Consider the following 12,755-nt stretch of genomic DNA (forward strand, 5'->3'; position numbering starts at 1 on the left):
AAATAGTTTTATAAAAGCTAACCCTTTTCTTCTGATATTAATCTCTAGTTTCCCTAACTCAAAGATTAATTTTATATCATTTCCTTGATTTCCAAATACTATAAACAAGAGGGAGAACTAAACATTTTTTTCATTAATGAATCGTAAAACCCCCGGTAGTTAAAACCAAGAAAACTTTCCTAAATATATGTTGTAGGGACATAAATAAAGTAAGTAGGATGAATTACAGCTAAGAATCTGTCTTATAATGTGCAAGTAGTTTGGGATTGTAAACAGATGAAAGAGAAATAAAGCAAATGAAAAGGAAAAAGGAGGAAAAGAAAGCAAAAGAGCTGATAAAGTTTCTGGCTGCAATACAGGAGACATATCATTACCATATGATCTAATGTGGGTGTCAGCCTGGATTGTGTTCATTGAGAGAAACATTTTTTAACTGTGCTATGGAATAGAAGCAGGAGGGTTTTCCACCAAGTGACAGTCACTGAGCTGAATTTACCCCCTCCTCCTTTCCACACCTGCAAAGCCTTCTGCCTGGGTTGAATATTTAGTTTAATTACATCTCAACTTTGAGAGCTCCTGTTGCAAATCCCTGGATTAAAAGGTACGGTTTTTAGTAATTCTCCTGAACTATGCTGCACTAATAAAACTTCGGGCAAGTCTATGGCAAGAACTATTTGAATTTTAAGAGAAGCAAGTTAAAAATCCTTCTAAATGTTTAGTAATGTTAAGTTTTCTATGCAGTACTTTTGTTTCTTGGAAACATGAGAATACATTCTCAAAGACTGTGCAGATTTCCTACTGTTTATTTGACTATTCTGTCTCTTGTTTTGATTTGTATAAGCGCTGCTGTAGTCCTTTCTTTTTCTTTGCTGTAAACTTTTACAGCAGTATATTCTCTGCAATCCAGTGTTTAGAATCGGTGATATAGAGAGTGTAAGAAATGTGTGCATGCTTACATTTCTGCTTTAAACTGCACTCCGTGATTTCTTTCTCCTGTGTTTCTTCATATATTTTTCAGACACTGATGAATATAATTTCAATTTCAGAGCAAAAAAAAAGCGTAGTAGTAAGCTAAAGGGGCTCTGTGTATGCCTTTGTAATGTTAGAAAGTGCTGTGTTACAGGGCACAAACAAGGGAATCATGATTAAAGAAGGTTCTTGTGAATGAAATAGTAGAAAAGAAAATTCATGCAGTTGAAACTCTTGTTAACAGAGTTTTATTCTCTAAAACTTTCAACTCCTGTGTTTGCATATATAGACTTTATTGCACAAAATGGGCAAAACATAAAATGGAGGGGAATTTTTTGAAACGGGAAATTGTTGTTTAGCTTGTCTTTGTGGAATTTTGAGAGATTTCTGACAGTAGGTGAACTATTAATTTAACCTTAATATGAAGGTACACTGACAAGAAGACCACCAATACAGTGGTGACGTGAACTGATGGAGCATATTTTCAGTGGTATTTTAAAATGAAATGTGGCCAAGCCTATGGTATGGTTTCCTCTGCTTGTGGAAAACTCTTCTTCATTGTAAACACATAATTAAAGGAATTTTAAACAGTTATATCCTGCAGACATAAATATTGTGTCACAGAATTCAGGGTTTTTTTGTCCTCTCTACTGTTTTTTTGCAAGTGAAGTGTAAACATTTCTTGGTAACACAGTTTTGTGTATATCTTTTCTTTTGTTTATGTTCAATTCCACATGCAAACAATAGGAACAGATACATGTGTCTGCAGGATGGAGGCATATATGCACGAAGATATCTGTTCATATATCCTGATTAATATGTAGCTTGTGTCTGCTGTTTTCTCTGCTGTATCTTCAGATTATATACTTGATATCCTTTGTTGTCCTACAGTTTTCCTCATTCTGATTTCATTAGAGTTTTTACAAAACAGGGACCAAAGGAAAGGCCTGCTACAGGGTTTAACTGAGACAAATGAAGTCATCAATATTAATGTGAATAAGAAGCAAAGTGTGAAGACACTTCCAAAGCGCCTTTGCATTTGTTTTTCTTTTTTGGCTTTTCTGAATGGCAGTAATTAAACTCCAGGATAAGATCCTGATTGTGCATTCTTGGGATGGGTGGTACTTCAGCAGTGACCCTGAGAGAGAATAAAGAAGTTTTAAATATTCTAAAATGTTTTAAAAATATATTAATACATAAAAAAGTCTTTAAAGGTCCTGAATGCCACTGCCATTCAAGGATTAGTGTGCAGCATTCCCAATATTTATTGTTGTTAACATATATTCTGAAAATTAATTTTTACTGTTGTAATATTTTATTGGTAATTTTCTCAAGGCAGCTTATTGTGATGAATGATAATGGTTTAGCAAATTTTTCCTCTCATCTGAGCTTATTAATTAACAGCACTGTTATTTTACAATAATTTGCACATGATTATTCCTTTTTCAAAAATCATGTTTTAGATGAAACCTTGGTAGCAGCTCACTGCCATGCATTAACAGAACTTTGCTGTGGCATCCTGACATGTCCCTGTGCACTCTGCCTGCACTGGCAGGGGTGTTGGAGGGAAAGGGACACAGCCCCAGGGTCAGTGGGGAGCCAGGGCAGGAGGAGGCATAGGGGGAACATCCACCTGGGGACACACCCTGCTCCTGCTACATGTCATGAGTTTATACAGCACTGGCTGACAGGACATACTAAAAACTCCCCAGCTGGTCACTGAGGGGTCTGTGATCCCCCTCAGTACAGGCAGTAAGTAAGTCCAGGAACAGAAGTACTTTCATGTCCAACTAAGAAAACAAATATGTTCCTGAAAGAGACAACATAAAGAGTGTTTTACTCCATGTAATTTGACTTTGAAATCTTTGGGATGTCTGAAGGTAGGAGATACAGGTCTTCCTGTCAGGTAGATCATAGGAATATAGGCTATGATTTTAAGACACCAGCATATTTTATTAGGCAACCTAATCATCTTCTCAAGAAACAGACCTAAAGGTTTCTGGAGAACTGTATTATTGGCACCAGCAGGTAGAAATTACTAAAGGAGAATGAACTCAGACACAATATAAATTGTATCTAAACCCAGTCTCAGGGCTTTTTTATATCTTTAGCTTTTTTCTTAACACTAACCATTCCTGTTAGAGTACCTGGTGGTAGTCTGTTAGAAAGGCAGGCTTCAGTAAACTTCTCTCACCTAATATAATCTATTCATTCTTGTCATCCACCTGGTAGGTTCCATATGTCAAAGTAGAGAGGCAGACAGTCCTCCCCTTCTGCCTCTCCAAGTTTTTTATCCAGCTCCAATGAATATGGAGCTGAAAAATGCTCTACCACACCCCAAGTTGTTGGATAACTTCTTCTAGAAAAAGAAATTATCCCAGCTAGCACCCAGGCAAGGTGTTGCTAAGATATTGACCTGAAGATGCAAGTGGACATTTTTGCTTCCATTACAAAGAGCAGCATCTGTATTTTGGACTATGCCATCCATTTTAAGAAAAAGTTTCTATATAAATGACAAGTTTGCCTTTGTGTCACTTGGCAATTTGAAGGCAGAATTGTTTTTGGTGGTTTTGGGGTGGGTTTTTTTTTGTTTGTTTTTTGGTTTTGTTTTGGTGGGTTTTTAAAATCAATTAAAATCAGTAAAATATGAACTTCATTTTATAAAATACACAGTTAATGAAAAAAGTATTCAGAAAATTAGCTGTTCTATACAGCATCGATACAAGACCTGCAAACAGTTGTGCAATTTCTCCTTAATGGACAACAAGACAGGTAGCACAAGCTAGAGTGTGTTGAAATGCATCTAGGCCTAAGTCCTTAGAACATGTATTTAAGCAGCTTTTCTTGTTAACATCTATGGCAATACTTACGTCTATAAAGTTGCTCCTGACCATGAAAGTCTGCAGAATTAAGCCCTGAGGTCCTATTAGAAAGTGTGCACACAACACTGCAAGCATCAATTCAAATGCTTATGCAGTGCAAAGCAGAGGATTCTCAGGGTGGATGTCAAAGTTTAGAAAGAAAGTCAAGAATATTAAATATAACATAACATTGTAATCCATTTTATTGTGCTGTTTGAACTAGGAAAGAAGTAGAGTGCATTTAAACAACTAAAGACCTTCCCCTCACTTTCCACCCTGTCCCTAAGCCCTACTCTTTCTTGGTCAGTTTCACTAGGCTATAATTTAAAACACACAGCAAGCCGACACTTAAAAATATTTCTCAAGACATGAAATACTGAATTACAGTGAGTTTGGGAACCTCAGGATTTTCCCCAGGGTCAAACCCATTGCTATGAAATAAATGTTAATGAAATCAAATAGACTGTTACGTTGGCAGAAAACAGGCACATGGAAAATGTGGCTTATTGCTTTGACTCTTTTGCATAACAAAGTTGACAAAGCTGCCTGTTCCTAAAAAATATTACTCTAAATATGCAAACAGATGTGTTTACAGTTGCCTTCAAACTGCTCTGCAAAAAAAGTTAAAGAAAAAAAGCCTATTGACAAGCAGTTACCAGACTCCATAACTGTCCTACTTTTACAATTCAGTTTTCTTTTATCGAAAGGAAGAGTTATGCAATTGGTGGATGGGCTGGACCTCCTTCAGGAGGAACTGTGCAGCTATGGGAAACTGCTACTTTTGTTGTTAATCTGCTGCTTTGAATCCTAGGTCCTGCTGGGTGTCCATGAACTGAGCCATGAGGAGGCTGGCTCTGCTCCTTGTGCTCCTGCTGCCAGCATGCTTGGCCAAGCCGTTCCACCAGCAGGGCCTCTTTGACTTTATGCTGGAGGACGAGGGCTCGGCCGACATGGCTCCAACGGATGATCCCGTCATATCCGGCTTCGGGCCCGTGTGTCCCTTCCGCTGCCAGTGCCACCTCCGCGTGGTGCAGTGCTCCGACCTCGGTAAGCCCAAGAGCTCCTGCAGGGGCTCGGCGCTCACGCTCCAGTCTCGGGCTAGCAGCTGGCATGGTGGGGCTGCCATGGACTGTCACTGCCCAACTGGCTTTTCTCAAAGAGATATACTACAGCTGCCCTGAACCAGAATTGACAAAGTAGGCCCCAAAGCCCTGGCAAGATGGGCATTTGTTGTGACCATGTTCTTAAATGTGTATTTTGAATGCGTGCATTTCATTTGATCTTTGAAATGCCACAGATTTCTCTTGCAGAGAAAATAACTTTTCAAAGTATTCCTTTGGATTAATATTAAATAAACGCAGTGAGGTCAGATGTGGGAATGGAAATGTTTTAAAAGGGTCTAAATTTTGTGGTCCAAGGTCCAACACCTTTAATCATACTGTCTAGCACCTCAACAAAGAAGTCATTCCATTTCAATAGGAATACATGAGCATGAAATAATCAACTGAATCATATATCCTGGAACCAGCTCTTTGGACTAAAGAGCTTGGAAACACACCAAAATAATGAACACAGCATGGAATTCCTTATTAAATATCTTTCTGAGCTACTATATAAGCTGAAACCATGAGAACATTTCTCACAAACTTTTTTACTCCCTTATGTAAGGGAGGGGCTTGTGTGCACAGTCAAAGTAGCAGACTATGAAGCCATGTCTGCCATCACTTGGCTTTTCCATGCAGAAAAGTCTCAAGTAATGAAGTTGACTTCAGTGAGACTGCTCTGAGTTTAAACCAGTATAATTCATTCTTAGTTAATGTACAGTGCAGAAAATCAGAGTTGGTTTTGCTCACAAGAAAACAGACAAATAACTTATCATGATTTTATAGAGCTGTTTTTTCTTTTAGTCCTCCTAGCTCTTTAAATGTATAGCTGGGTGTTTCTATTTTCTTGTTATGGCATTGGCTTTGATAATTACTGTAAATCATGGCACAAATTCACCAAATAGAACTTGTGCCTCATTGTGTTGGGTGCTGTATAATTACAGAAAGAAGGGGAAACTTTAGCTACACCCCTAGAAACTTTTGTGAATTTATTAAACTGAGCCACATAATTATGCAACTGATATGTTTGGCGAAGACCAGTGAACAATGCAAGCCAAGCTGCACAAAACAGAGTGGGCTAACCTAGCCATGCTTTCAGAAAGCTGCCACAGTACTGTCCCTCTTGAAAGATGGTTTTTTACCATTTAGGTGCCAGAGAGAGCAAACATGGAATGGGTAGTGGGGAGGAGGTTGCCCCACATGCCATGAAAGTCTTAGGTTTTATTGTTGTTACACTTTGTAATGCTGATGGAATTTAAGTTATTTAGGGAACTTGCTCTCAGTCTGCTTCAGTTCTGCAGAATGTAATGAGCTTTCACTTGGTGAAAAAATAGAGACACTCACACAGGGACCCTTTGCTCCTGTGGTCATGCACTTCTTCACACACACATTGCATAAGATACTTCTGGGTTAGTAGAGTCCCATACTGACAAGGAGCTTCAGAAATACAGCAATTAATGCCTCAGGTCAGGGTTTCCCTGATGATTTCAAGTGGGGTGAAAAGAAAGCGATATATTTGGAGGTTTCTTTAAAGCCACATGCTGCATACCATGCAATGAAAAGATTGTGCTTTTGGATCAACTGGGCTGATAACATCCAGCCCTTGGGTACAAAGGAAAAGAGATCTCCCTGGGCTCAAAATATGCAGCCCTGAAAAATAAATAAATAATATTTCCCTGGCAGAGCTCAAGGAAGTATTTATCAAGCAGTGCCAGCCTTGGCATTAGGTTTCACCCATCTTTGTCCCAGCTGGGAGCTCACAGGTGTGCTGGCTGCCCTGCAAGCAGGGACAGGAGAGCTGTGTGTCACCTGCTGACAGGCAAACCTGCCCTCTACTCTTCTGAACTCACTTCTGTGCGACACAGCCAGGCAAAGTCACATTTACCTGCTGACTTCAGAAAAGGCAGTTGCTAGCTTTGTGCTGCAAACTGTGGAGGTGACCTCGTGTGCTCCTGAGCTGTGGGATGAAGGACGCTCAGGTTTCAGGGATCAGGAGCACAATTTGCACACAGAAGGCACGAAACTAGCAGTGACAGTTCTGCCTCCCTATCAACCCCTGCTCCTGGCCTGCCTCTCCCTTCAGCTCTGGGCTTTTCCAACCCAACTAAATTAGCTACATCCGTCCTCCAAAATTATCAAATTTAGTCATCTAGTCTCATGGGTACTAGTTGAAGAAAATTTTCAGTCGATAAAAAGGGTTCTTACGAGGACATATTAAGACCTTCTTAAATAAATTCTTGCAAAAGAAAGTTGAAACCTGAATCAGGATCCTTTCCCCTACTCACTCTCTGGCATGGAAGGAGTGTTTACAGCCGTGAGCCCATAGATGCAGTGGACATGCCAAGCAAGGCAGCTGGAGGACCCTAACATTGGCAACATACGGAGACATTTCCTCAGCCTGGGCATTTGCTATTTATAGATTCTTACTTCATAAGGAAAAAACACCCATTTGACACAAGATTATGTGAATAAACCACAGGAGAACTATTGAATCCAGAGTCCAGAGATCAGGTTTGCCCCTTTTCTCATGAGCACTGGATGGGAATAACAAAAAAAATAAAATCCAAGTTCAACAAAAACAGTGAACAAAAATGCCCAGTGGTCCAATTACACTCTTGTCAGCTGAATTTTTGCATTCCTATAGTCCTAAACTTCAGCTACATCTTCCCAAACACACACCTACAAATTAATTTATTTTGCCTCCCAGCCAAGAGCTGAGTTGACAAGAAGGATAATGTTGCCTTCTCACATCTTGAAAAAGAATTCTCTCTAAGTTTTGGTTCCTGATGGATCAAAAGCAGAACCCCATTGCCTACATTTCATGAGGTGTATTACCTTTGCAAACAGGTTCAAGGATCTTATCAAGGAAGGCCACTGTGCTATCTTTATAAGAGTGCTGCCTTTTATTAATCTACCTCCTGTTGTTAAAAGGGAGCCACAGGTTCACTTTTTGATCATGCTTCAGTATGAGGCACTGCTATGCTATATCCAGGCTTTCCATAGGAATCACAGACATCTTCCTTATTAGAGCACAGTACAGGTGGGGAGTAACTGATGCAGCTGCTCAGAGGCCACTTTTCCTGCTCTAAAGTGATATGTACAGGGAAGATGTGCAGTCAGCTGGGCAGGCAAACACGCCTCTCAGAAACCCAAGCAAGGATTAACAGTTCCATTTAAAGTCTCATCCTCCCAAAGGGAGCCTCAACTAAAGTTCATCCCAGTGCATCCTGGTAGACAGGAAGATGCATGTGTGATTACTCATCTGCAGCAGATGCAGAATGCTTCATAAGCACACTCAGAGGTGGTGGTCAGAGCTTCCTTTCACCTTCAGATAAGTCTGGCAGCCCCTTCTAAATGAGCAGTCTCTATACAGGATGCAATGAGCTTGCCCTCCTTGGAGAGTTACAGGACATAGTGGAGGTCTCTCCATCTGTGTCACTGGGAGTATCCATGGAGGGTTTGTTGTTTCCTAAAGGTGTGTGAGAGAAACATGTCAGCAAACAAAGTTCAAATGGTATTACAGCTAAAATTCAAATTTTGCCCACAACTCAGAAATGCACGGTTTCTCCAGCTTGTATCAAGAAGAGTACACTGGAGCTCAGCATGGATGCTGGAGGGTTTGTTTGAAAAGCACTTTGAGATCAGGAGATGAAAGGTTCACAGATATGTAGAGTATTATCAGTAATTATTATCTGGTAACATGAGGCAGTTTATCTGAACAAATAGAGTGTCTCAATACATCAACTGATGGCTCTTCAGCACTTGAACCATTGTAACATGGCAATTTATTTGTTGGCAAAAGATAATTTATCTCACTGTAAGAAATCTTCCAGAAATATCTGAACACCCATTTTTCTGATTTTGACTTCATATGAGAACCTCATTTTTCACTATAAAGGAAATTATCTTTGCAATATACCTTGGTTTGAAACATAGTCTTTAAAGCTAAATGTTCAGCTCAAAATCCTATAGGTAGATAAATATTCAATAAAGAAAGCACGGATCCTTAAGTGGCCAGGCATTAACAAATACAATTTTTAAATAAAAAAGTTTTTGTGAATTTACATTGTCACTGATGGCAGTGGACAAGTTATTTCAAGTTAGGACAATTTATTTCATATTTTTATGTGGGGTTTTTTTTTCCTTCTTACAATAAAGATTAAAGTCTTACTCCTTTTATGTTTAATAGAAGCTGATACTCTCATGAAATCCCCTGGCTTCATAGAACTGGATCATTTACCAAGTTATTATTATTAAAAAAGGAGCCATGAAATCTGGGAAAGTATTCTGTAACTTATACTGAGAATAGCATCCACATCACAAGACCCTGGCCTTAGAACTGACATTCTTTAGCCCAACACAACTTAGGCTGTCAGCAAGCACAAGCCATTGGGCATTCCACATGCTGACTGGGGAACTGGAACACTCTTAGAGTGTTAGAGGTCAGACTGGAGCATCTATAGGAATTATCATAGGATGTTAAGAACCTAAGAGAGGTCTGCTTTCCTTTCACAGGCATGGGGTGAGTTAGGCTGCCCATGCAGGGGTTCATCCTGTCTCAGGTGGATGTCAGTGATGGAAACATCCATCTCGGAGAACCAAGACAGGGCAATGACCACTGGAGGTTATACAACTTACTTTCAGATTAATGAAAACTAATCTGAATTAAATGAATCTTTTTAAAATTCAGGCAAGGAAAAATGGGTTTCCATATTGCCATCTTTGTTTAGTGATAAATTTGGCAGGGATTATTAATTTTTTTTATATGTACTCTGCTTCGATACAATTTTGGGGATGCTCTGGAAGTTAAAAAACATGAATTAAAGCCCGGTGCTCAGTAGGTTGTGGAAAATTATTAAATGAAGAACCCAATAATTAGAAAATGCTCTTGAAAAATTGTCAAGAAGAAAATATTGGCCTGGATGTAGACTACTTTATATTAACAAAAAGCCATTATCTTTTGCCAGTGTGGCAGTAAAAGACAGGCCTTCTTGCACTACCACCTGAATTACTGATGTTCCAGTTTCAGCTGATAATCATGATCCTAGATGAAAATTAAGCCACTCTAAGTACATCCCTTCCTTATTTACTGCTTTCTCCAAGGTAACAGTGTCCAGCTTTGTATGTTTTCTTTTTTGGTCTGTTTTTTTAGATTTGTTTGCTTGCTTCAGACTTGGAAATGCCATTTATGAAAGCCTGGTGGCAGGAATGGAAATGCAGACTGCCAAGTCTAAGTGATACAAGAAGTGACTGTTTTCTGGCTTGCTCTGTCACAATTTTCATTTCTAAAATCTCCCAATGCAATAATAAATAGCTAATAGATAGCTAGTAAAATGTGAGTAAACTAAAAGTGATTATAGGTGATTATAATGTTTAAAACATGCTAAATAATCATTCATCATGACCTAGTGTTATGGAATAACAGGTGTGACAGGTATGTGTGTTATGTTCTTAACACCTTTGTAGGGAGTGTTACTTGGTAAGAGATATAGCTATTTTAAAAATACCTGTGTTTTCACAACAAAAAACCTCTTGTATTTAATTGTGGAGGGTTCCCAGCCAAGGAAGAGATAAAGAGTCCAAAAGCTCCTTCCCAGTATTCACTGAGAACCCATAGCAACAGGGAGGAGATCTAGAAAATCAGATCCTGTGTGAATGATAACAAATGATAACAGCAAGAAACTTCTGGTATCAGCACCCAGCTCTCCAGAAAATCTCTGTTCACACAGTCCAGTTACCATGGTATTTTGTAAATCTAATTTTAATCATATTTTCAAAACACCAGTTTCAAACCCAGATTGGAGTGTCCCAGCCTTATAAAATTTGGACTCAGTGGTCTATATTTTGCTTTACACATGCCCTGAATCTTTGATTAAAAGGAAGTGGTCCAAAAGAAGACAATTAGGGTACAGGAAAATTAAATATTTTTCTGAATATATTTTAGTCTTCTCCTAAAGTTCAAATCAAAAACTGTGTTCTTCAAACTATATTGTCAATTTTTTAAATTTATTCATCCTGTTTTCCATGTCTGCCCTGAGGGAAAAAAAAATTATTGACAAATGCTGCAATTATATGTCTCTTTGGCTGTATTGTATTTAATGTGCTCACACAGAGCACTGTGGTCCTTTACACTATGAATGCAAAATAGATAGATAATCACAGAATCACAGGATGTTCTGAGTTGTAAGGCACTCATCAGGATCATGAAAGTCCAGCTCCTGGCCCTGCACAGAACAGCCCCAAGACTCACACCATGTGCCTGAGAGTGTTGCCAAGTTATTCTTGAGCTCTGCCAGGCTTGGTGCTGTGACCCCTTCCCTGTGGAGCCTGTGCCAGTGCCCAAACACCTTCTGTGGGAAGAACCTTTTTAATATCCAATCTAAACTTCCCCTAACACAACTTCAGGCCATTCCCTTGGGTCCTGTCTGTGATCACCACAGAAAAGAGATCAGTGCCTGCCCCTCCTCTTCCCATCGTGAGGAAGTTGGAAATTGCAATGAGGTCTCCCCTCAGTCTCCTCTTCCCCAGGCTGAATAAAAGAGCAGAACTTGCTATTGGGCTTCTCTGAAAAGACAGAGGTGGAAAAAATAAACACCAAAACACAGGGATGTCAAGGACCATGCCTGCATGGATTTTTTGGGAGGATAAAAAAAAAATATTTGTGTTGCAGTTTTCAGCTTGTGGAGCCACTTATGAGATTCAAACAGCTCTCTCCAAAGTACCCTGATTTTAGCAAGGTTCCATTTGCTATATAGGCAACTCTACTGCAAACCTCATGTGCAGTCATGGGAATCAAAAAAGGGGAAAAGCAGTATTTAAAGAATTTATGTACTCTCTGCATGTGTATTCATATGAGGGAGCATCCAAGAGGGAATCCCATACCATCTTTTTGTTTGTTACCTGGGGCATACTTGGAGTGTTTTTAGTTTCTACAAAAATCTGTTAAGGAGAGGATGCTTACAGTTTTAATTTTAATAAGAAACATATTGTAATAATTATATTTTACAAATAGCAGTGAAAGCAAGAGACCACTTCTTCCCACCTAATGGCAACTTTAAGGACTTAATGGCAAAAAACCCCAAATGGAAAAATTATTATAGAAATGTCACAGCTTTTAAAACATGTACAAGTGTATATAGGGCTACAGTCTGGTCCTGTAATACAGCATTAGCACAAGAGAAATCTGCAATAAGGCATCCCAAAACCAGTTTCTTCTTGCACCTCCTCTACCACTTAAAATGTGAAAGCCTAGAATGATTTCTGTTTCTATGCCAGAGTACATGCTTTCCCTTCTACTGTTCCAGAGTGGAACCTAAGAAACTAAAGAGTTTGTCAATGAATTTATATTTTAGGGTGACATGGAAGAAAAGTGTCCGTAGTGGCGCAATAATCAAACTCATTGCTGAATATCTCTCCCTAAGGGATATAGGAGCAAAGGCAAATGATTGAATTAAAATCTTAATGTTTTCAGGATTAGGGGACCAAATTTACTTCTCTTCTTCATTCTTTCACTCTGTGGCAGAGAGTTTACATCTTCAGGGCTGGAGATGACTGGTAGAGTTACAGAAGACCTGGGGAAGCCCTACGACTAAATTTCTGACAAAATAAAAGAAATTACAAAGCCAATATGTCTAAGAGTTACAGGGGTATATATAACACTCTTTAGTAGAAAGAAGGGACTAGCAGGTCTGTAGATCTCCTGATTCAGTCAGGAAATTCTCTTCCAAAATTTGTTTGTTATTCACTGTGTCCAGACATGACCGCAGCAGCTTCTTCCATTTTATGATTTCATGACAACAATTCTAAAACATTTATGAAAAAT

General features: G+C 39.1%; 1 protein-coding gene across 1 annotated transcript in view; it reads left to right on the forward strand.

Moving 5' to 3' along the window:
• Positions 1-329: 329 nt before the first annotated feature.
• Positions 330-12,755, forward strand: part of DCN (decorin) — a 39,525-nt gene continuing 27,099 nt past the window's right edge. Inside the window, exons 1-2 of the mRNA XM_059846809.1 lie at positions 330-601; positions 4,642-4,877. Coding sequence (XP_059702792.1) covers positions 4,670-4,877 — 208 coding nt within the window. The 5' untranslated portion in view covers positions 330-601; positions 4,642-4,669. The remainder of the gene's footprint in view (positions 602-4,641; positions 4,878-12,755) is intronic.

Source organism: Haemorhous mexicanus, chromosome 5 (genome assembly GCF_027477595.1).
Source record: "Haemorhous mexicanus isolate bHaeMex1 chromosome 5, bHaeMex1.pri, whole genome shotgun sequence".
Classification (NCBI taxonomy): domain Eukaryota; kingdom Metazoa; phylum Chordata; class Aves; order Passeriformes; family Fringillidae; genus Haemorhous; species Haemorhous mexicanus.